The sequence below is a fragment of the Cottoperca gobio genome, unplaced genomic scaffold, assembly GCF_900634415.1.
Source record: "Cottoperca gobio unplaced genomic scaffold, fCotGob3.1 fCotGob3_245arrow_ctg1, whole genome shotgun sequence".
NCBI classification, from domain to species: Eukaryota; Metazoa; Chordata; class Actinopteri; order Perciformes; family Bovichtidae; genus Cottoperca; species Cottoperca gobio.
Window position 1 is genome coordinate 177,785 of NW_021166869.1, and position 25,577 is coordinate 203,361.

The 25,577-nt window shown below is 40.3% G+C and overlaps 1 protein-coding gene and 1 long non-coding RNA gene across 2 annotated transcripts; both read left to right on the plus strand.

The window, feature by feature from the left end:
* Window positions 1-255: 255 nt before the first annotated feature.
* Window positions 256-5,826, plus strand: LOC115005049 (uncharacterized). Its single transcript, XR_003831914.1, has 4 exons — window positions 256-504; window positions 2,520-2,605; window positions 3,265-3,383; window positions 3,763-5,826. It is a non-coding gene; the product is annotated as an uncharacterized LOC115005049 (long non-coding RNA).
* A 1,474-nt stretch (window positions 5,827-7,300) lies between these two features.
* Window positions 7,301-24,458, plus strand: LOC115005059 (sphingosine-1-phosphate phosphatase 1-like). The gene is made up of 3 exons (XM_029426857.1): window positions 7,301-8,541; window positions 14,748-14,837; window positions 20,746-24,458. The coding sequence occupies exons 1-3, from the start codon at window positions 7,648-7,650 to the stop codon at window positions 21,337-21,339; spliced, it is 1,578 nt and encodes a 525-aa protein (XP_029282717.1). The 5' UTR covers window positions 7,301-7,647; the 3' UTR covers window positions 21,340-24,458.
* The last annotated feature ends 1,119 nt before the right edge of the window (window positions 24,459-25,577 follow it).

Here is a 25,577-nt window from a genome sequence, read left to right on the forward strand (position 1 = left end):
TGTATATACTATTTGTGTGAATGCTACATAAACAGCTGTGTGTCCTGTAAGACAAAACTAAACACTTCTGGGGGCAGTAAGTTGTCTCAGTGTGGCTCTGCAGACATGTGTTGTTGCACACCGTGCAGCGTTGGCTGCAGGTTGATGCTGGAGCGTCATCACCGTGCTTACTCAGTCTCCTAGCAACAGGAAACATCTGCCTCCGCGAGGACCAATGAGGGCGCGCGGAGAGAGGTGTGTGTGTTGTCTCTTGTTGCTGTGAACGGGATATTTTAGGAGGCTCGAGAGCAGCGAGCGTCTCACCCTGGAGGAGCTGGAGCTGGCTGCCCGTCTCACTGTCTGTCTGCAGGAACCGAGGGAGCCTCTGACTTCAGGCCGAGCTGGAGCGTCGCTGAGACGGTGTGAGGACGGTAGATGTGGCGCCGAGGAGCGGAGGACATCACCGGAGAGAGAGAGGCTTTAACTGGGATTTACTGACCTGCAGCTGGACACAATTATTTAAAGGTAAGAAGCTCTAATAGACTTTTTTTTTTTTCATTTATTGGTGGCAGTTTTGCATTTAAAACAGCAGCTACTCGTTTTTAAACTGTGCATTAGGCAGGTGTATTTGTACAGTAGCTTTCAAACATTGAAGCAAAGTCAAAGAAAAGATAAATACACAATATAAATAAGAGAATAAAATCAAGATTAGAAAGAATAAAATGAGATTTACAAATGACATGAAATGAAATAATATGTAAATCCACAAACATATAATACAATACAATTAATTCTCCGTAAAAATGTGTTTCTAAACTTAAAATATGTAAAAACATGTCATTGCTGTCAAGAAAAAAATTCCGTACTCATAATGGAACCTGAAGGATTGAGAGTGTATCTATAAATTGATACAATTCTCCTTATAATCCAAATAATTTAGGCTAATATATAATAATATAATGGATTATATGAACAATCACCATCACAACGCTCAAAACAGAGCTGAGAAGTTGACATTTTGGTTATAATAGGCTATAAAGTAAATTAAATGAAGATCATGTGAGTTTAGTCAGAGATTATGAATTCAGTTGTTTTACCCCTTAAAGTGTCTTTGCACATTTTCCAATCATTTGAATGAAGATAAATGTGGTTTTAAGGTAGAATCCATGACCTCCTATGCACAGGTACTTCTGCTTTTAGTGGAAATATTTGCTCCAAAAGAAAATTTATCCCAAGTGTTGCATCTACACACACACACACACTTCCCACGCATCCTCTCCCTCTCTGCTCATGTTTCCATCATCATGCATCATTCTCCCACAGATTAAATATTCGGGCTGCAGTTGGATGTTAAAAACGGTGTGAGTCACTGCAGCAGCTTCAGGGGAGCTGGCATGAATGTTTCGCAACGATAAAGCTTCCTACACTGTTTATGATTGATTTATGGCATTTCAAATAACACACACACACACACACACACACACACACACACACACACACACACACACACACACACTACACACCACACACCGCCCTCTTATCTCTCCTCCACCTCCTTCTGTTTCTTGAATCTAAATGAGCTTCCAAGGACAGCAGATTTCAGAAAAGACAGCTCTATAAATATTAGGTCAAATCAGGATAGTATACAGCCGGCATACAGTTTGTGAGTGCTTTTAATGTGTAAATATATTAAATAAAATGCAGATGTATTGAACAAGACATTTAATTTATAGAAATAAATAAACCAAAATTGTTTTATTCTATTTTATATTCTTCCTTTTTCATTATTTTTGAAAGTATGATTTGTTCCGACTTTATTTTAATTGCTGTTATCTTATTTAATTTTTTACATTATTTATTTTCTTTTTCTTTTTCATATTTTATGTTTGTCTTACTACGTCTACAGATGATGATTAGATTCCTTTACAAAGAGAGCTGCTGTCATGTCACTGATGAAGGTTTTACATCAAAACATGTCATGATTTTTGTCAGACCATTAGTTATAAATAAATGATTGTATTTTAAATGTCCTACTTTGAAAATGAATGTAGGAAATTACAGTCTGGTATCACCATATAGATAATGAATAGCACGGCAATTTCCCGAGTAATTTTGCGCGTTATAACGCTCACATGTGGTAATATCAGACGCAGAGCAAGTGCTCAAGAAGTCAGCACCCGGTTCAAATGTTATCAGGGGATTAAATGGACGTTATTAGACGTTATCAGCACATAGATGTGGGTCAGAAGGGGCCTGAAAAATCCTAAAATAGAAACACAAGGGAAATGTCCTTTAAAGTGGTATGCTATTTATACACCTTCCCACAAGATCACGTTGGAACTTCATATGTTCAGGTTGCACAGATGTAATTTTGGATCCAAAAGTTCAAGTTGAATAAAATCATAGATCACCAAATTGTAGTTCTGACAGCTTTGACAGATTGTCTTGTTTCTGCATTCATGCTCAGATGTTTTTGTCCTGTTTTTCCATCCTCCCCCTCTTCCTCCTCCTCTTCCTCCTCACCTGTCTCTTACCTGCAGGAGTCTGAGGGCGATGTGGAGGCATAGATCTGCTCAGACGCACTGATTCAGAGAGCTGAGTGCCGGCTGGGGAGCGTCAGCAGCGGGTAATCAGAGCTGCTCTTCACCTCATTTACACCCAATGACTTCACAAAGGATGTCATACTATAGCCTTCCTTTTCAGTATATATAATAAACATGTTACTTTGAAGCTGTGTTAATTAATTTTTGGCCACTTGGGACCACTTTACACATCCATCAGACACAGAGAAACATCATCTTTAAATCTTCTCTTTAGCTGCTAAATGCTCCACTATGTTCATCAACTAGTCTCTAACTGTAGCGTTACAGGCTGTAAAACTATTACACTTCAGTTTCAATACGCCAAGGAGCTCTCTAATTCTATAATTTGCTTTGAAAGGGTCATAATAAGTTGTTCTTTACTCATTAACGCATTTGCTTCGCACTTGATGGATGTCAAATGGAATAGATATGCTATATATTTAAATAATACATTACATATATTATTAACAACATCTTGTTAGTGTACATACATTTCCAAATTGTCTCCAAGCTCACTGTCAATGTTTTGAAACTCAATTATTCAAAACATCCAGTTTAGTCCCTCCAGAGTGTAAAACCGAAGCTTCAGCACATTTTATAACGGTGGTGTAGGGTAAAAATGAGTGTTTTAATAATTTAAACATGTTTTCCAGCCTTCCCTCTGTTATGTTTTGTAGACTAATCTCTTTTTTGTCGCCTCCAGCAGCCCCTTCCCTGTGAGAGAGACCAAACCATTCAACAACGTCGAAAGTTGCTTACTTCAAGAGGAAATATGCGGAGGAGGAGGATTTACACGGAGGCTTACATGGATATTTTCAAAAAGTATGAACCTCCTTTGTTCCTCTTATTGTCCATGTTTCCTTTTCACCATTCACGTCCATCTTCAAGCCAATCATGTAATGGGATTTGCTCTGAGTTGAGAAACCCACACACACACACACACACACACACACACACACACACACACACACACACACACACACACACACAACACACACACACTTATTCTCAGCTATATGTACATGATTTTGACCACAGGACTTAAGCATGTAAAGTGTTATAAGAGCACATTGTTATGCCTGTTTTTATGATGATCTGCTGACCTTTTTCTGCATGAATGAGCTACAAATGTATTCCTCTGATGTCCTTCTTCTAAACTGCTTAGGATAAAGATTAAAACCTTTGTGTTTGTCATTTGCAGCACCTGATACTGCAGGAGGACCGGAGCTGCATCCTGAAGCTGTCCTTGGAGAAGCTGAGGTTCCTGGAGGACCCCGAGGCCTACCTGCGGCGCTCCGTCCTCATCAACAACCTGCTGAGGAAGATCCACCATGAGGAGGAGGAGCTGGAGGCTGAAGAGGAGGAAGAAGAAGAGGATGATGAGGTAGAAGAAGAGGAAGAAGAAGAAGAAGAGGAGGAGGAGGTCATCGGAGAGAGGGGGCAGCGGAGTCTGTTGTACTCGGACAGGAAGAGGGTAAAGGTGCTGGTGATGGACTGCTGCTCTCCGGCGTTTGGTCTGGAGGAGCTCCAGCGTTACCGCCTGATGCCCTGTTACCCGTCAGCCGGATGCTTGTACAGCCTGGGAACCTGCCCGGGCCTCGCCCCCAACCACCAGGTTCTTCTATACAACCTGGACGACAACGGATGACTGTCCAAACCTCACTTTTCAGGCCTCATTTCAAAGCTGGGAAATGCAACATCAGTTCATGTTACGAGCACGTGGACATATAGCCTACTGTTTGTTCAAAATCACCAGGAGGAAAGCTGCCGTCGATTTCCTTCTAAAAACCTTTGACGGACATGTGTCGTGGGGTCTGTTTTGTTTGTTGCCAGGAATGTCACCTCCTCTCGTCTCCTTGCTAAGAGGCAGCGGTGGATTTGAGAAAAACCCTAATTCTTCTTCTTCTGCTTCAGGATCAACAGGGTCTCTGATGTTGATGTCAATCTCTGTCGCAGCGTCACTGCCATTTTACTATACGTGCAAATGCGAGAGACTTCAAGCAGGCTGTTGATGTTGTGTTATGGATTTTTATTGTTATTGTTGCTCATGAGAACCGTGAGCGTATTCAGGGATTTTCAGACTGCAGGCTACTTTTTTGATGCATCATGGCTTGCGTGAAGAATACGTGCTGGTATGCTTCTGTTATCTTTTTCGGCTACTGTGTGATGAAATATTCTGTGTAACATTCCCTGGAGTGTGTGAATCGTCATGCTATCTCAAGATACTACATTCTCTGAAGTGCGTTTACTGCTTGTGGGAAGACTGTTTCTCTGTATTTAATGTCCTGTGTTTTGCATCACTTTGCTGCCCTCTGCTGGTAAAATAATTCATCTGGAAGCCCTTTTCAGTGGCTGCTGTGTTGAAATCTCTCAACGCAGGTGAAAGATAACAAATTATGTTAACACTTTACGTTAAATCCCCCAATTTAGCATTTACAAGCAGTATGTAAACATTTAATAAATGATTTATAAGACACTTTAATGCAGCTATGAGTGTTTATTAATGTAACTGTAGGCACCCACAGATGGGTTGGGAGTTGAAGTTATAATTGTCACCAAATACTGTACATTAATACATACTTATAAAGTCCTCATGTCTGAATACAATGGCATTATCAAGTGTTAAAAAACATTTATTAAATGTTTACATAGTGCTCATAATGCTGAATAGTCGGGGTTAAAGTTGTACTGAAAATAGGATGAAATTACTTCTTTGACGTTTTCACTTTTTTTGTTATAAAGCAAAATAAGTCTAATAATAATAAGTCAATAAGTCATGTTTTGTGTTTCAAAAAAAGGAAAAATTCAGCTCTAAGTAGTCGCAGCATTTTATTTTCTACTACCGAATAATTCGTTTGTGAATGATTTTAAGCACTATGGTGTTTTGAAGCTAAATTTCAGAGAGCAGAATGTCTTTAATTTGATATTATATTCCATATTTTCTAACAATCAGTGACTAACCTGCTATATGACAACGGTGATTAATGATTCATCCTTTTTCAGTGTCTTTCTGTGTTTTGAGTGTTCAGTCCAACAGTCTCACTTGGTTTGAAACTTTGCATCATGATAACAATCACTGCTATGGAAAAAACAACAACAACAAACTGCAGGCAACTATTAAAGAGAAGCATGATATTTTAAAACAAGAATTTATATTTTGATGAAAATGCATATTCCATATTTAAGATAAACTATTTTGAAAAAGGCCAGTAAACTTTTTTTCAGGTGATTGATTATCAAATAAAGTATGTAAGGTGACAATGTTTTTATGGTTTCTGATGTGTCTTTGTGTAGTGATACAAGTAGAAGTAGTACTAGATGATTTCTATCTATCTATCTATCTATCTATCTATCTATCTATCTATCTATCTATCTATCTATCTATCTATCTATCTATCTATCTATCTATCTATCTATCTATCTATCTATCTATCTATCTATCTATCTATCTATCTATCTATCTATCTATCTATCTATCTATCTATCTATCTATCATCTATCTATCTATCTATCTATCTATCTATCTATCTATCTGTCTGTCTGTCTGTCTGTCTGTCTGTCTGTCTGTCTGTCTGTCTGTCTGTCTGTCTGTCTGTCTGTCCGTCCATCCATCTATCATCTATCTATCTATCTATCTATCTATCTATCTATCTATCTATCTATCTATCATCTATCTATCTATCTATCTCATGAATAGCTCATAATAGAACTTTTAAATTAAGCTATAACATTAAGCTTTAATGTTTTTTTTTGCATTTATTTTAAAGGTAAACTTCGAAAGAAGTATAAATTGCACCACATAATAATAGGCTACACACTAAGTGCGGTCACGTTACGTCGTCACGTCTTGAGCACATCAATTGTGTGTGTGCGCCGGAACTACTGTTGCCTTCACGTGCTCCTAACCAAACTCAAACTTTAGAGACTCAAGTCCTAAATGCCCAATTAAGTATCCAGATCACAAAACAGTGCCCCCTGCAAATGACTTGTAATGTCGATTTGTTCACCATTCTTCACAGTAACATATTCTTGATATACTATGTTTATATTTTTGTTTAAATGTTGCTGTTATCTTGCATCTTCACATTCAAAGGTGTGTTGACTTTGAGTCCGACAATACAAGTTGATGATGATAATAATAAACCCTTATAACATCAACATAATTCAATGTCACCATTAAAGAAGATGAAACTGGAATTCAATTCAAAATAAGTTCATATGCAGGGATAAAATACTAAGGTCTTAAGTCCAAGTCTCTCCAATTCACCACACCTCTAACATTTGTTATTATTTCCTTTTTTTTTAAATATAAAAATATATATATTTTGTTGTTGGCCTTAAAGGTGTTTATGTTAATATCTAGTCCAAACACATTGGAATCAGCTTTTAAAAATAATCACTGTGTGTATGATTTTAATAATAGAGTATAAAGTTTCATGTTATTTATGGTCATATGCACAACAATTACTGAGAAGCTTTCATTGGCAAAGAACATCTTAGATCAGGCTCCTTACTCATTGAATATATCTAAAAAGAAAATCAAGCACGTATGGAGCAGAAGTTACCATACAGGGATACAATACAGTACAGTACATAAAATAAAATAAATAATAAAAAAAGGTATTTGTGGAAGTAATTCGTTAATTCAACTGAAAGCTAAAACGAAAAACCTCTAAAATTCGCAGAAAAAGCGTCCATTTAAACTGCACCAATTAGTTGCAGAATTTCCGACAGCACGAGAAGGCACCAGGAAAGGCGCGCTCCCGTAGAACTGTCAGTTGCAGGCTGCTGGTCAGGTAACTATTGAGATAGCGGATCACTGAACGCATCTGGACTCGAACAGGAACCGAGCCGTTCGGTTTGTCCGTTATCATCTTACTGAATACATAACTTCCTTTTTCTTTCAATTGTACTACCCGCCGTTATAACTTGTTATTATTTAAAAACGGTTCGGGGTTCTCTCTTCCATGATGCACGGGTTAGCTAGCTAACGTTAGCCGGAGAGCTAGCGTCCATCGTCCACTATCTGTGGGGGAAAGTAACGGATTCTGTGTGGTGGGGGGGGGGTGAGTAAACCGGAGTAAACATGGAGAAAAGTAACCGTTTGGTAGAATTGTACCACTATCTCCAAGACCCCTTCCTTGTCGCTCGCTTTCAGCGCTTCTGTGGGGTACACGGGACGTTTTCGAGACCCGTCTGTGCTGGTAGTACCACCAGCAGCAGCAGCGAAGCAGACCGGACTTACTCGCACAACAACGGGGCTTGCCACAATCACATCACCGGGGAAAATGAGAGGGAACACCTGTCTGTTATCGGAGCTGGAGAAGGGGAGAAAGTACCAACAGCTACTGTGGGTGCTCGGAAGAGGGTTACCGATTCAAACAGAGGGGGGGAAAGTGAAAATCCTTCCCAGAACGGGGAACCAGTGTCGGCAGAGAACGCCGGGGGAGAAACGGTTGGTCCTGGCAGCAACGGTCGCAGCCTCGCGGGGATTACAACCGTTGGCCAGGGCGGTCACAGCGGCGCCCGGTCGGACTTCTCAGGGGCAACCGAGTCAGAGGAACGGGAAACTGAGAAAGAAATTGAGGGTCTCCCACCGAGCAGCACGGTAAAGCCCCTCCGCAAGAACTCTCTAACGGGCGACGCCGGGCAGGAGTTCCTCATCAGGAACCGGTTCTTGTACTACATGTTCACTTTCGGAACCGAGCTGGGCAACGAGCTGTTCTACATCACCTTCTTCCCCTTTGTCACGTGGAACATGGAAGCCTTTGTGGGCAGGAGGCTGATCATGGTGTGGGTCTGGGTCATGTATCTGGGACAGTGCACCAAGGATGTGATCGGGTGGTCCCGGCCCGCTTCACCACCTGTGGTCAAAGTGGAGATGTTTTACAACTCTGAGTACAGCATGCCGTCCACACACGCCATGTCGGGCACGGCCATCCCCTTCTCCCTGTTCTTCTTGACCTACGGCCGGTGGGAGGTACAGTACATCAACAACAAAACTAGATGTTTAAATGTGTTTATATATTATCTGACATTTTGAAATGCAGCAGCAGAAAAGAATACTGTCATCATCACCACACCCAGTCCCACTTGGTCAGTAAAGTACCATTTTTACTAGTACATTTCACTTTAATTAATATTTATATCTAAGTGATAAACATTGCATCCGAGTGTAAGATAGCAATATATTTTGAACTCTAAAAGTCACTGGAAATCAAAATGTTGTAATAACTGAATTTAAACAAAATACAACACACAAATGCAGCCTATAGTCTGTAAATCATTTAAATACTGCAGTTTCCTATTCTATATTTTCCAGCATAAATAGACGCCTTTTTGCAACTCTTTGGTGCCGTTTAAATTGCAGCACCTCACATCACAATATCGACTTTATAAGTAGCCTACATATAATATCTCCTAAGATATGCTACTCTACAATTATATCTGTGATAAACTGTATATGGCTTTTAGTTTTTTTTCAGGTTTAAGAAGTGTAAGAAGGAAATTGCCTTTCTACACTGACAGTTACACTAGCTAATTTGTGCTCAACCCTGTGTTTTATTAGTATACATGGCCCTGCTATGCTACAACAACACAGAATAACATCTGTATTGGCAGCTCTTGGTAGAGGATCAGTGAGACCGTGCCTTCTGAAGCGGAGTCATTAACAATTAATGTGCGGTCGGCCTTGTGGATACAGTGACAGAAGCCTATAGCCTGCTCAGCTGTATGAGCATATTTGTTGACTCTTATCTGCTTGTACTACAGTGAAATCAAGCTCATTGTGAGTACAATGAGACTAAAAGTCTAAGGTCTACAGCCAACTGACAGTCCTGTGACACTATAATGCTCATTATACACCTGCATTGTTTTTAGAGGCCAGATTTACAGAATGCTTTAACAATTTGCTGTTTTTTCTAATAAAATCAGAAATCGCTTTATTGGCCAAGTATGTGAACACATATAGGGAAATTGAGATTTGACAGTATATACATGGTGCTTAGATTGATATTTAAATAGAAAACTCATTATTTTTGGATTTTGTATTTTTGGTCGTACAAAACAAGCAATTTGGGTAATTGTGATGAACATTTTCACTATTTTCTGAAATTAGTTTTAGGCCAAAAAAGATTATTCAGCCGTACGTTGATACTAATTTGCATGTTAATATGTTAACTCCTTTTAGATGTTAACATGGTGACATTAAGCATGTTAATAACAGCTCAATAAGTAATGATTAGCATGCTAACACATGTGGCTACAAATTCAATCAAACTTTCACCTCTTCCTCAACTTTGGCCAACTTCATAAAAACTTTATTGAAGTCTCCCAAATCATTGGAATAACATGCATGCAGGTTTTCTTGTTTGAACAGGCCATTCTCTGTTGTCTTTTCTTCATCTCCTCCTATTCACTCCGGAGGAACAACACTCCATTGTGTGTCCAGTCTGTAAAAGCCAACATAAAGACTGTGTAGTCCACTTCCATTGTCTCACTGTGCATCCACACAGTGAGGGACATGATCAACAAACTGCAGGAAGCCCATTTGATTTTCATAAAACTGTGACAAAAACTCAGCCAGTGTGGATACTTATCATGCTCCTCAGACTTTATGGCAATTACAAGTCGATTTATTGTTAAGGCAGAAAATGAATCCGCAACTATTTTTGTATTGAGTCTTTTTTTCTAACAAAAAAACTGTTCCTTGCTTATTTGAGGACAATTCCCTCGATGCCTTGTCATATTCTCCAAATGCTGCAAAATGGTTTCAACAGTCATTATTCTGAAGTGGGTGCGGGGGGGGGGGAGAAAGCCCAGAGTTTTTGAAAAGAACTGTGCGGTATCCCTGTATTGTGTAGTTTGAAGCACAGCAGGCGAGAGCAGGGGTGAGATTGATTTACAACTCTCTGCCTCACCATCTGTCTGCCAGAGCTGGAGATAAGAGAGCCGACCCCTGACCTCCAAGTGTGGGGCCCCATGATAAGACTAGAATAGTGTCTGTAGCTGTCTCATTTCTGCTTACCGGTCTTTCTCTACTCGTTAACCTGACTTTGAAACACTCGAGTCAGCGTATGACAGTTCAGTAAAGCTCTCAATATTACCAAATATCTGTTCATGTCATTGTTAAACACTTTGAACAAAACAATCCCTCTTCAAGGTCTTACAATACAAGCTGCTGTGTGGAACACCGGATAAGACTGTCCCGCCCTTTTCACGTCAGGTCATAGTTTTTAACAAATACATTCGCCTACTAAACAAACTGTAGCTCTGTACTAAATAAATATGAATAAGTTTCCCTTACATTTACAGGATATGCACCTTAGTATTTCCCTAATCTATCTAACTGGAAAAATAAAATTGTAGCCATAAAGCAAAAGTACTCTAAATAACATTAACATTTATTTTTCCATTTCTACTCAATCACACAACAATTACATTTTACTATCAACCTACTTTGGCCTTCATGCTGTTGCGGTGTTGTCGGATTGTTATTGTCTTCATCGTTTTCTAACTCTTTTACTGTGATTCATTTAGAAGTGTAGTTATCTTTAGCGTTATCAAAGCAGTGGAGACGGTGTGAAAATGCAAACTCATAGTAAACTGATTTAATCCAACAGCAGCCAGTCACATCACATTACATGAGCATGACCGAGATGTTAGTTCTGGCTGTGCACACCAGCAGGCTGATGAATAATAACGTAGAGTTTAGGGACGGACTTTGAACATGTCTTGACTAAGTTCTTCATGGATAAGATTTCAGACTTTCGTATGAATTGTCATAGAAGTATTTCTCCTAATACTCTGTTGCGCACTCTCACATTTGTTTGTCCTTCACATCCACTGCTGCTTGCCGTAGATGCTCTGTGAGCTTTCCTGTTGTATCGCTGCCTCAGTTGACTTGTCTCAGCAAAGCAGGAATGTTTGGATTCAGATGGGCCACAGTGAGACGGTTCTCCCATCCCACCGCCCTCTTCTAGTTCAGACAGTAAATAGAGCCAGATGTCTCTTTCTCTATGGAAGATACTGGTAAGAGGGAAATAAGGCGAGGGATGAGGGACGGAACAGAAAAGAGCAGTTCAAGAAGAAGAAAGTAGGAGAGATGAGACGAGATGAGACGAGACGAGATGAGACGAGATGAGACTAGAGGGCAAGCGATGGAGAAAGCATAGAGGAGAGAAGAGGAAAAGTGAGGGATGATGAAAGATAATAGGGGAATAAATAGACTTAAGGGCAAAGAGAGAGAGATAAGAGGAGAGGATTAGAAGTGGACCTGAGGAAACTTTAGGTGGTTTTTAGCATATTGTGTGATATAAATTCTCATTACATCGTCCAGTAGAGCCAGAGCAGAACACATTATGGTAAACGGGCTTTGTGTGAGACTTCCTCCCTTCAGCAGGAACATTAGGTGGGAGCAGTACAGCTTTTTCCTGGGAGCATGAATGAGTTTAACAGTTTAGCATTTCCTAACTCCAACCATGTGTTTTACATTGTGTTTTCATTCAAATTGCAGACGTATCAACCTAAAACTGCTTCTGTTGCATTCAAAAATAATGTTTTTATTTGCAGTAGTTAAGATTTTTTTGACGAGGAGGGACTGCAAACAGAAGAGTGGGGTACTTTGAATATTTCCATTTTATTCTACTTCTATCCTATACTTCTGACCCCCACTACAATTGCAGAGTGAAATATTTAACTTTTTACTCCACTACACTTAGCCAACAAAGAAATGAGTGACACGGTTTTACATTAACTACAACATTAAAATACTGTTTCAAAACTTTAAGTACATTTTACTGCTAATACTTCTGTGTTTTTACTTGAGTAGGGGACTTTTGCCTGTAATGTAGTACGCGTGTCACGATAAGTCACGTGAGGGAGCAGAGAACAAACCCTACACCGAGGCTAACAGTCAGTAAGCAGTGTGCAGGGAACCACAAGCCACACAAAAAATAACACCATGTCCATAAAACTTTGCACGAGCTGCAACACCGCCGTGGTCACAGGCACAATGCCAGAGCGGGCATGCAAACGCATTCGTGGGACTCTGAGGCACATGCTCTGTTTACAAAAGGACAGAGGCCGCTGTTTGAACAACATTTTCACAGATGGTTTCCTTGGTTCACCCTCCCTCCTCTCCCCTCACACTCTATGCTAGTTTTCCTCAAACACAGCGTTGGTTCTGAGCATGTCGGTCGGCTGCGTCTGACCCTGCTTCAGAGCTAATCCACACGCATGAAGACGCCTGTTTCTCAACCAAAAACCTCCCTCTGCATTGACCTCATTTTTCCAAAGAGGTCTCCGTTTATAATTGACACTTTGGATTGAAACGTGGTGGTTAGAGAGACACCTGTAGGGAGAGTCTCACAGGAGTTGTCTGACTGTAATAGACACGCATTTAAAGCAGCAGCTTGTATTCAACTGTTGCGTTTTGTCCTTGAGTTAGATGCTTCTGCCTGCACACTCTGGATCTAAATGGCTCAAATGTAAATGCTAAATTATTGTGGAGAATGTGAGAAATAACATCTGTAACTCTCATATGCCAACTGCTGCTAGACGTGAGTTCAGGGAGTTGATATAAATGGAAAAACATGTCCATCCTCTTCGTTTTTAAACACGGCATGGCTGTTTTTATTGTAAAATTTATAGTTATGATTTTTGACTTTTGCAGTGCTCAAAATATATTCAATACAATTTCGTTGTAGCCATGTCCCTTTATGTTCCACAATGTGGAACCACACAGCACAAAAGATGCATTTACCAGCTCTAGCTTTAAACTCTAAAGTGTGGATAATTTATATACCAGTAAAATATGTGAATAAATCACACTGAATTTTATTTCGGCACATGCCGTTAAAAAAAAAATGCAGGAAAGGTATAAATGAGCTGTGGTTTGTTTGTGTACTTCAGCAACACATTATTTGGCAGGTAAGCAGCCTACACTCGGAGGCTGGAGTCCAGCAGCTACCGCTTGCAGTAAAACAGCATTCTATCTTTTTATTCATCAGGCTAATGCAGGTTGTAAAATCCATACACGTCATTGTTTAAGCCATCTTAAACACTCACTTCAAGGACAACAGGGATCATAAAGTGCAATGGAAAGGTTTAAATTGATACGTCTCTTTAATATGATGCCTGCAGTGTAGCTGAGACAGCAGTTTCTTTTTGTTTATGCACACCGCAGTTCATAAGGTCTTTGGAAAAGATACATTTAGTTAATCACTGTTGATGCCTTAAGAACTTGAGAACTTTTTTCCGATATAATAGGATTATACTCGCTCCATTATTTGACATAATATAGGTTTAACTTTTTACTATATGATTTTGAATATTTTCCAAACTGTTCAATATTAAGATAATGCTTTGATAAATATTACATTTAGCTGATATTATTTTGCTTCTCATTACCATATAATGTGTTTGTGAAAGGTAGTGACACATGTGGTGATGTCTTTAATCTTTGCAGCTAATGGCTGTTGGTACAGTTGAGTTCCTTCATCTGTTTTAATGAACATTAAACGGCTGTGATGAGTCATTTCCCCTGAAGGCTGGAGGTGTGGGAGTCCCAGTGATGGTTTGGGATTTGTATTGTAATTCTGGTCTGTGAGAGGAAATCTGAGCTATCTCAGTAACAATGAAGAGAACAAAAGGCTTGAAACAAGTGTGCAAACCTCAGCAGCTTTCATCTGTCGTCTCTTCCTCCCCGGCTCAACTGCCACTCATTTTCTTTTTTTTCTTTCTGGCTGCGTTCACACGGCAGACCTGCGTGTTGTGGCTCGTATCCAACTTTATTTTAGACCCGTAACCATTAGTTAATAAATCGATTTGGCAATTGACAGAAAATTTGTATTATCAGCAATTTTGATCATGTGATTAACGTTTCAGTTGATTGCCATGTGTATCTTTGTTTCAGCCTCTGAATTGTTTTATGTGATAGTAAACTGAACATCTTTGGGTTTTGGACTGTTGATGATGGGCATTTTCCCTACTCTGACTTTTTTTACTGTCAGGTTGTTAAATGTACTAAAGGACTTCTACATTACATCTAAAATGTATTCATCATAAGTCATTGTCATTTAGTTTGGAATGCTGCAAACTAAACCTGTCCTAAGCAGTTAAATCACCAAGGGGTGTGCTTGTGTGTGTGTGTGTGTGTGTAAAAGTGTCTTCCTTTCACCTCCACAGTATCCGTTCTCACTGGGCTTCATCTTGGCTCTCTGCTGGTGTCTGCTGGTCTGTGTCAGCCGAATATACATGGGAATGCACTCAGTCCTGGTACGTACACACACACACACACACACACACACACACACACACACAGAGATAGATGGTGGCCGTACCACCTGCATTGCCAAATTGTCATTCTGTCCGTCTGAACACGATAGCTGACACGTTGGAAACGGTATCCGACCAGCAGTCACTTCAGCTCCAGAACAGAGCTGGCGTCAGGCTCTGATGTCAGCAATACAATCACCTGTGTAACTGTAGAACTAATGTGAAATGTGTGGGGAAATGATTAGGTCATTTCCCAGGGTCGTTTGACAGTTTCCGCAATGACCCGTTCCTGATTTCCTATCTTGGAGTTCAACCTTCATCATGGTCTCAACTACGCATCTTTGCTTTAGATGGGACACAATCTTGACCAACAGACGGACAGAAATATAAACACTTAGCAAAACCTCAAAGACTGGTTGGCGGAGGCATACAACTGCAAGGCGATAATTCTAGTTATTGATTAACTTAGTTTACAGATCGGTCAATATTGCATGCATTATGTAAGCTGATAGTGAATTTGCACTCTGTTCCCGTCTTTGTACATATTGTGATAATTGAGAATTAAAGTCCACTTTTGAACTGTGAATCAGTTCATATGTCAACATCTCAACCCAATGTACACCTAGTAGCTTTTATCCAGAGCCTTCAGTCAGCACTTGAGCTTCATCCGCTCTGTAATGTCTCTCCTTAGGTCAGGTCATGAACTTCTGTACATAACTGTGTTTCTACAGCATTTCAACCTCTATTGTCTCTTTCTTTCTTTCTTTCTGTAAACTACTTTAAACCACGAGGATAATCTGGAATATGCATAATGTCTTCCACGTGCCAGGACCTGTTTCTATCTCTGCTCAGTGCAGATGTAAGTGGTTAAGACAATAAATGGCAGCATTTCTTAATTCTTACTGGAAAAGCATTGAGAAATATTCATGCTTGCAAAAACTTGCTCCCACATGTTTGTATTCACAGCTCACACATTATTAGATTGTTTTGCCGACAGTGGCACTTTGGCTGGATGAGATCACTGCTGTACGACACAGGTAGTCATGAAAAATATGACGTAACTCCGCTGAATGCATGTGTTTACTCGCCGTGCCCTACAGCTTTACAGGACTTCTCAAAGTCTGGGTTGCAACCTAGAAGCTGCTTTGCTGAAACAAGTACGTTAATGAAGCAACTCTTGATCCTTCTGTCGGAGTGTGAAAGTTCATCTCTCTGCCTTGTGAATAATGGTTTGACAAAATAATCCTTAAAGTCCACTTATCATCTTGAGTTCTAGTACTTATATAACAAATGACAGTGCATTACTTTTCATAGCTATAAGTACGGACAATAAATGAATAGCATGTTTTGGAGAAATTCATTGACTGGGAAATGATGTCAGTCCTGGGTCACTGTTGGGGTTGGGCTGTCTGTTGCTGTGGTCACGCCTGTGTCAGAGGGAGTGATGGATGGCGGTGTGGGACTAGCAGACGGTACAGTACGCTGGCCGTCCTCCCAGACAAACTTTAGAAGATAATTCCACATCAGAGACTTTCTTTAAGGGCCTTTTGTGGCTGCCCGCAGGTGGTGTCGCTGCTAAGACCTCCACTTCAGGAACCACATGCACATCTGCCGGCTCACACTGCTTTATATACTCACAAGAACTCTCTGCTCCATCTGCCACCTCCTCAACAGAAACATATTTCTGTTGTCCCCTCAGATGAACAAGGCCTGACCTAGAAAATTAATTTAAGATTATTAAGTAATTCAGTAGTTTTTTAGATTAACAATTTAAAGTGAGTACATTTTAAATTGTAGGACACAAGCCTGAGTCATCCTGCAACATTCGTCACGTCTAATGTGCCCTGGCATTCAACCAGATTCTGTAACACAACTGTCTGTGAAAATCAGACCTTAGAAAGCTCCAGGGAGTTCATTACTGTGATTATGAATTGACAGTGAGACGGCACTGAAGTCTTCATAATCTCATAAAATAACATTCAAGAGTAATATTTCTTTTACACAACAGGTGTCTGTAAAGGTTCTTCAAAGTAGTTTTACTTTCACATTCATAGAACAACAGGAAAACAACTTCCTTGGCTTCAGAGTTTTCAGAGCATCAAATAATTCTTGCATACAAATTCAGTAAACCTGTTAATCTGGCTGTAACATATCAAGCCACTATTTTTCACAGGAGAAGTTCCTGTAACGTGAATTGTTATGTTAAATAATGTTAAATGTTAAATAGGTTTTGTTGCTAAAACTCTTCCTAAAATTGCTGCTTTTACTCATTAAGTAAATGATTGGGATACTTCTCCATCACTGCTGATGAGACTGCATCAGAGGATGTAACTGTTTCCTTCCTAAAGTACTTTTACTATTTCTTCCTATTTACTCCACATGTCCCTGTTTTCTTCCTCTTCCTCTCCCTCTGCCCTTTCCTCCTCCTCCTCCTCCTCCTCCCTCATGTCACCCAAAGCATGATTGTGACCACATGGTACAGTCTGGATAAAGTGATCTGTCTGTTACCCAGAAACTCCTGCTGCTCTTCCTCATGTTATTTTTTCCCTCCCGCTCAATCTCATTTACGTATTTGTAAATAATGTCTGTAACCGTAGCAACCTTTTTATTTCAGCCCAGGCTCATGTTTTCAATTTACTTTCCACCAGTAATTTATCTGTAGGATCTTAATAATTGCTTAAACTCTGATCTTCCCTAAAGTTTCCCCTTAAGTAAGCTCAAAGAAACCATATTTTTCAACACATTTGTAATCTGTATCTGCTTCTCCCACGCTTCAATCAAACTATGTCGTCTTTGTAATGGGTGGAATATTCAAATTTATTATCCCAGCATCATTACATCAACTAGGAAAAACCTCTAATTGTCTGCGATCTTTGGAAAATGTGACACGAGTCCCATTTCTTTTTACATTTAGGCAAATTGGCACCATTAAAAGCATTTCCTTTAGTAATATGAGATGGATCACATCTGTAGGTCAACATGCAAAGCGCACATTTCCACCTTATAACACAGTCTGATGTCTGTTCTGGAGGCTCATGGGGGCTGTTGTGTTTCAGTAGAGATTGGACACATGGCGGGCCATTAGCGGTCTGCTCTGCCAGGCCTGCTGGGAACTTAATGTGTTCTGGAAATCATCACACCCAATGAAACTACTTCCTTCTGCTTTGTTCTGCAGGAAGAGCTCACAGACAAAAAAGCTGTTATGCCACTGATGATGTTGACATCTACAAACCGTTTAGCAGACTGAGAACTTTCCCTCACATTTGTTGTGTTCTCTGATTTAAAGGCTTCATTTGAAACCTTAGTTCTTCAATGTGACACTGGATGACCTTCAAAGTGTTCTATTCTATACATTTCCTGTTTGTTAAATCTTTTTTTGTTGAGTTTCTCAACTCAAGGGTTTCAAGTTGTGTTCAGATAGAAAACAACGCAGGTTTTCTTCATGTGTCATTTGGTTTAAGCATTTATTCTCCCCAAACATCCAACTTTACATACGTTAGCTGTAAGATAGCTAACAAGGTATGCACCGCCTGTGTTTGTGTTTAGTTCAGTGTCTTTCTGATCTGAGAACTCACAAACTCCAGTTTCATCCTGTTATATTTCTATTTATTGAAGCACATTAATGAAGCCCTGAGGAATCGCTCCGCCTCTACAATGTGTCTTGCATTAGGATAGAGGACAGTAAGGAAAGACGGTGTTGTATGGACAGATTATAAAGCCCTCTCAAGAATATATGTTGTTTGAGATTAGGGTTATTAGGAGTCACAGGCGGGGTTATTGGAAGGAGTCACAGACGGGGTTATTGGAAGGAGCCACAGACGGGGTTATTGGAAGGAGCCACAGACGGGGTTATTGGAAGGAGTCACAGACGGGGTTATTGGAAGGAGCCACAGACGGGGTTATTGGTAGCTGTTTCTACCCGTGCTGACAATAATATTCTCTTTCTTTTTCATTGTGATCGCACTTAAGATAATAGCATCTACCAAATAACATGAACCTTGTTGTTTCTTCGGGGCACCGTGCCACCCGCTCATCCTCTTCAGCACATTTTTAGATCCGTCGGCTCGTTTTGTTTCAGCGCTCCAAGTTGTGTCAGTGAGTGAAAGCTTTCAGCTGTCTGTCATTTTCTCCTCCACTATCATTTAGAGAGAGAGGGTTAAAAGGGATAAAAGTTTGCAGCGGCAGCAGTAACGTGATTTATCACATTAAACCTTTGAATGTTCAGACATTAAAGTGTGTCCTTGTACGGTCAGCCAGTCCGCTGGGACACGAGTTCCTGCCGAGCGGTGTGCCAGCATGTGACTGCAGCTCTGTGGCTCTGGGACTCGTAGTTCAACACGGGTTAATGGCTGACTGTGAGATCAGGGCTTATGTGTCCCACAACGTGTATTTAAGCAGCCAAATAGATATTTAAACTGTAACAGGACCTTGGTTTCCGTCCAGTGTGGCCGTCCAAGTGTGCTAACCTGCCAGGCAGCAGCGGAAATGTTCCAACGTTTGGCCAGAGGATCGGGACTGGTGTAAATTTACAGTAACCCTCATTGATTTCTCATCCAGGGAAAGCAGACACTGCTGTTAGCAAAGTAAAAACTGTACACACCAAAGTGAGTCTGTTGAGCGACTATCAAATGTTTATTTACACTCTCCACCCTCGGTGCATACACATTATGAAACATCTTTTTCTGAGCATAGTAATTTATCCATTTAATATGCCAATTATTTCTTCAATTAATACATGATTAGTTTGATTTAAGAAATTATAAATGGTGAAAAGTATCAGACACAATCTCCTGAAGTCAAAGGGGCGTCGTCTAAAAATGTCAACGGTACCATATATAACAGATTTTCAATTTTATACAATTTATAAACTATTTAGATATGTAACATTTCCCAATATTGAATTAAATCATTGTAAATGTTTTTGATAAATTATGAAAATAAACAGTTCTTGCTAGTGGACTTGTTTTTTTTCTGATTTTAATTTTCCAAGTTGATAATTGTACAAAATTGATGTGACAATAGCAGCGCTGACGCATTTAATTTATTTCCGGTTGTCTCTATAAATAATAAAGATGCTGACAAACGTGCAAGAAGTGCAACGCGACAGTTTAGTTCTCTGAATCATCAGAAATGGTTTTGAATAGTTCAGCAGGAGCTCTACTTCAGCTCTGCGGTCAATGTGAGAGGTTAATGCCACACGTATTGTAAACGTTGGAGCAGGAAGCCGACTGTCAGTTTGCTGCTCGGGTCAATAAATAAGCGACTGTGATGAACTTTGTGTTGGAGTCCAGAGTTTACTGCCACGTTGAGCTTGATGCTTTCCTGCTTCCTTTCTTCAGCTTCCTTTATCCATCAGCAGGAAATGCACCAATAAATATCTACATATAAAGTTTATAATCTAAATGCAATACCTGAAATGGTAGGTTCAATACTTGTGTCTGATTGGCCTATCCTGCTTAGAGCACTGGTGAATAATCATGTGATCACTTGAGAGTTGCTCCTAAAACTTATTGCTGCACTTATGTTAACTCTTAAGATTCTGTGTGTTGTGTCATTTGCTGAATGGCTCTGGAGTCAGAACCGTTTAGTTTTTTTGGGGTGGGGATGGTTTACACTTCAATCAGGGTTTCCGTCAGCAAAAATTGGTGCCGGTCCAGGTGTCCTGCTGTAAGATTTCAATGTCCCGGAGAAATTATCTGTTTATTGAGCTTAAGAACGATTTATAGGCATGCTATATAAATAATTACCTCCTCAAGGCATGTAGTGTTATAATACATTTTATTTACATATGCTACTTTTGCTTATACAAGTCCCGTCAGTAGACTCGCCTGGAGTTTAAAAAACAAAGAAATATTACTCTAGCCTACGTTTGTTGGGGTAACGTGTTCTCTGTTTGTTTTTCCTCCAGGACGTCATAGTCGGCGTCCTTTACAGCATCCTGATCCTGCTCTTCTTCCTGCCGTTCTTGGACCTGATCGACGGCTTCAACCTGACGTGCCGCTACGCTCCGCTCATAATCATCTCCTTCCACCTGGGCCTGGGCCTCTTCTCCTTCAACCTGGACACCTGGAGCACTTCAAGGGGTGACACCGCTCAGATCCTGGGCACGGGTGCCGGCGTGGCCCTGGCCTCCCACGTCAACTATTACCTAGGTCTGATGCCCGACCCGACACCGGACCAGCTCCCCTACATCATACCCGCCCTCAGCGCCGGACTGGTGGGTGTCGCAGTGCTGCGACTCGTCCTGGGTGTGCTAGTGCTGATGGCCACTCGGGCACTGATGAAGGCCATCACCATCCCGCTGGTGTGCTGGGTGTCCGGGGTGCCCAGCACGGACGTGAGGAAGGCCAGGCAGCACATGGAGGTGGAGCTGCCCTACCGATACATCGTATACGGGGTGGTGGGCTTCAACGTGCTCTTCCTGGTCCCGCTGCTCTTGAGCTACACCCAGCTCTCCTGTTTGGATGTTCAGTCACTTGCTGGCTTGAAAACAGTGAAGTGACCGTCTACATGTTCACCTAATGCTGTTGTCAGGTCAGAGTTCCCATCCAGAACCCCTGTCTTTAGTCCTCTGCTTTGGGACTAAGGTGAATTAAAGCTGATCTGGATGCTGACATGTTATCCGTTTTTCAGTTTTCCCCATCGTTGGCTCAGGTTGGGTTTAGGGAGGATGAACCAGGAGCACCTGGCTGTTATCAGTTCTGTGGCAAGTGATATCTCTTTGATCTGTTCTTTTAGATTTATTTAAAATAAAAATAAAATGGCTCCTCCAGATCCCAGGACGCGCTGGGTTAGAGCCAAACATCCACTCCTCCTCCACCAGCAATTCATATTAAACAGTGGACTCTGAAAGACTAAAAACGCCACTGATCGCTACGGAGAAATGACCTGTGTCTTACTATTCGTTTTATTATTATTAAGAGTTCAGACAAAGAACCACACAAGTAAGTTTTTGGAGGATTGTGCACTTGAAGGTAAAGTTTAACGACTCCACCGTGAATCAAAAAAGTGTTTTAGTTACTCGATTTAAAACCTCGTCAACAAGTACTCGACACAGTGTTTGGTGTGGGGCTGCGACGAACGATATTCATCATCACAATGATGAGAAAAGCAGTAAATCCTCAACAATAAATAAAGATAAACTGCAACCACAGAATATTTGGAGTAGTTCTCAATTATCAAAGTAGTTTTTGTTCATTTACTTCTTGATTGAGTGTTAAAACTTTGTGTGGTTCTGTGTCAAGAAGCTTCTCAGTAATTAATATTGAATCTTCCTCTCGTCTGTCTCACCTCTCAAAGCAATAAGATGTTATACTTCCTGTAACCCCTCACCTGTGGTTTAAAAGTTCTTAAACTTTGTCGGGCTGAAACAGAATAATGTGTCAGAAAGAGACGTTAGATTGCATGTGTACAGTTTTCTGAAGGGCTCCCCCCACTCTGTCTGCTCTGTTTACTGTTGCGTTCTTTATTCACACAGACTGTTCTGAGATTGATTGTTTTTCCTGGCTGGAGAAAAGCAATGACCGGGCACATACTGTATGATCCAGAAGAAAAGGAAGGAAGCGCCACTTTGTTTGGGAAATGTACAGAGAAGTTTTAAATAGTGGGATGTCAGAAATCTGCACACTTGGCTTTTTTCTTTTTTCTATCACTGTAAACGGACTTGATCCACTTCCTGTGCAGAGGAGAGAGGCGGTGGAGACACCGCTGCTCTCAGGAGGGAAGACGTGTGGGTCGCTGACGGAGGAGAGAGAATGATGGAGGGAGGGAGACGATAAAAGATTATAATTTACAAGTCTTCATTTTCAGAATACATTTTAAGAATTGAATTGAAAATTTACACAAACAAATGTTGACGTGTCATAATAATATTCTCTTAAAATATTATGGGATACAATTTTCTCATTTAAATGTTTTATCCTGGAAATATTTCAACTATATTCTTGAAATCTTGAATTTCTTTTGCGCCTAACAGCGCTATAATGTTTTTATTATCAAGTACAAAAGGCAGAACAGTCTAATAGTGTAGTTCCTTTTTCATAAAGAGTTTTCCTGATCACAGCAGTGAAAGAAAAAATGGAAAAGTTGTTTTGCTAAAAGTTCAGCGTACAAACATTTGAAACAGTTTTGACGTTGTATCATAGTATCAGTCCAAAACATTCTTTACGATCCAACACCAGCGCCGTTAGTTTTCTGTGTCTGCGGCCCTGAACGCACATAAAACATGCATGTGAGATGTTTCCAGAGCTGATGACCAGGAGGTCAGCAGTTAGAGAGGAAAGCAGACTCCTCGGTGTCCACGCGGACTTTGACTCCAGCTCTCTCCTCCTGTCAGCCTCCCACACAGCAGCGGAGTCACAGTCCAGAAGAAAGACCACTAAACAGCCCTTTAACCGTCAGTGGAGAGAGACGGATCGACGGATCGATGGACCAATCTGAACTTTCCCCCTGTGCCTGTTTTATATTTAAATAAGAAGATTATATCAACATTACAACACTGCTGCTGTAAAAAACAACAACCTGATGCATTAAGTAAAGACGGGAGTAACTACAGATCACTCCGCATCTCTTCAGCAGAATAGTATTCAGATGTCTGTCTCACACATTTCACTGTCCAAGTGTTTGTCCGGAATCTTTCTCCTCGAGGTGATTTAAAAACTGAAAATCTGGACGGACGCCGGGTTTTTCCATTCACACATTCCTCCTCGTGTTTGTCCGCCGCAGCAGCTGTGGGTGAAGTGCCTTGCTCGAGAGTCTTTAAAGGACAGTTGGCAGAGCGTTCAGATGCTGCTGACTGAACTGAGTCAAGAGTTTTAATTAGCAGTGAGTTCAGCAGGACGCTGACTTGTATGTTGTGTTGTTGTTGTTGTTGTTGTGTACGGTACTGTCCTAATATGAATGCACTGTTCCCAGAATGCACTGTGTTCCCCCTGAGCCGGGCAGATAGGGTGAAGTTGGTCCTACATGTTGATCTGAGGTCAGAGTTTTTTATCTTAAAGCTTTGTGAGACATTAAAGCGGGGTTCAGGACCATGTGAGTTATTAGTTTAGTTTAAATTCTAATTGATCTGCAGTGGATTTATTTTACCAGGTAAAGTCCAATCTCAATAGTACTAGTTGGTAAAATACTTAAAGTGCTACAGAAATATGTAGTATTCCAGTCACTGGTAAATACATGAAACTATTTAAGGCACATTACATATTTTTTTGCACATATTTAAACTACAATCATTTTCTATAAAATGTCTCAAAATTCAAGGAACTCCAGTGAATCATTATCGAAATAATTGCTGATTCATTTTCTGTCTATTAACTAATCAATGAATCAACTAATTATTTAAATTATCCATTTGTTTTTCTTTTTTTTTATATAAACTGTTCATTACATTTACATAAGAATCATTTGGAAGTTACTTTACATGAGTATTTCCATTTTATGCATCTTTATACTGCTACTCCACTACATTGTTTTGACAGCTGTATTACTTTAAAGATTGTATAATCAAAAGTAATAATAATATAATATAAAGTACACTTACTTACTCCACCCGGCACTGACACAGTAATACATCAGTAAGAAACATCCAATAATAATTTAACATTCTGCAGTTGATCAACTGAAATATTTCAGCTATTTGTTTTTTTAAAACAGACTTCGGATCCTGAAGAAGCAGATTTGTTACTTTCTGACCAGGTTTCAGATCCAGAACTGGTATTTCAAGTTAGAACCCTAAACCTGCTCACATTTCGTCACACTTAACAAGAACGCGAGACACAAATGGACCCGTTTCACCTGAGAGCTCGTCAGGCTGTGATTGGTCGCTGTAAGAGGAGGATGAGGCGTCTCCGCTGCCCGGCTCGTTTCACTTCCTGTGGCCTTGCCTCGTGCTCGAACATATTCCTGTTTGTTGTTGCTTTTTTGTCTGAATGTGGTTTCCTCTCTGACCCAGTGAAACAGGAAGTGTGTCCCTGTTTGCCTTGTTTTGTTTTTGATTCACCAACAAAACAAACTGTTAATCCTGTTGTTGAGTTACGCTGTGCAAAGAGACTCAATAAGTTATTTTCCATCAGTTAATGAGGTTAGTTATAAATCAAGAATGTGTCTGCAAAGTTTAGAAGAGCTTGAAAAAAAATAATATATACATATTTTCTCTTGTCGATTTGACATGAAGACACAAAAGCACAATTTTGACCTGAAACTAAATTGATGAAAGGAAGTTGATACGATGTAAGCAGCGATGGACTGGAGAAGCTGTAATCATTTAAACACGTGCCGGCTTCTGTTTCCATCCCGGCAGCCGGACGTTTCCTCTGCAGATGGAGCCATCGAGGAAATGAGATGGATAAATGAGATTACATTTCCTTTCAGTGATACAAATAATGTCCGGCCTCCACTAAACCTCCCAGAACAGAATGTTGGATTATGGGAAGATTTTAATCTCATCTGTGGTAACTTGAGTTTGTTTTGCTGAGCTAAAGTCTAAAGACTTTTTATACACATTCTTTCTCACACTGACCAAATATATAAAGTGTTTGAACGGTGTAGCTGCTCCTCGCTTCCCTTTAGTGCCTTTTGTTGTTCAGGAACATTTGATGTTTTGTGATTCTTTCTCACTCTGTCCTGTCGTGTTGCCTTTTGCACTTTGTAGCTGCGTTATTGTGGAAGAAATGACTGAAGTATTTTTAGTTTCCCACACTGTTGCTCATTAATCACTGCCTTCATTCAAATTAAAAAGCGAGT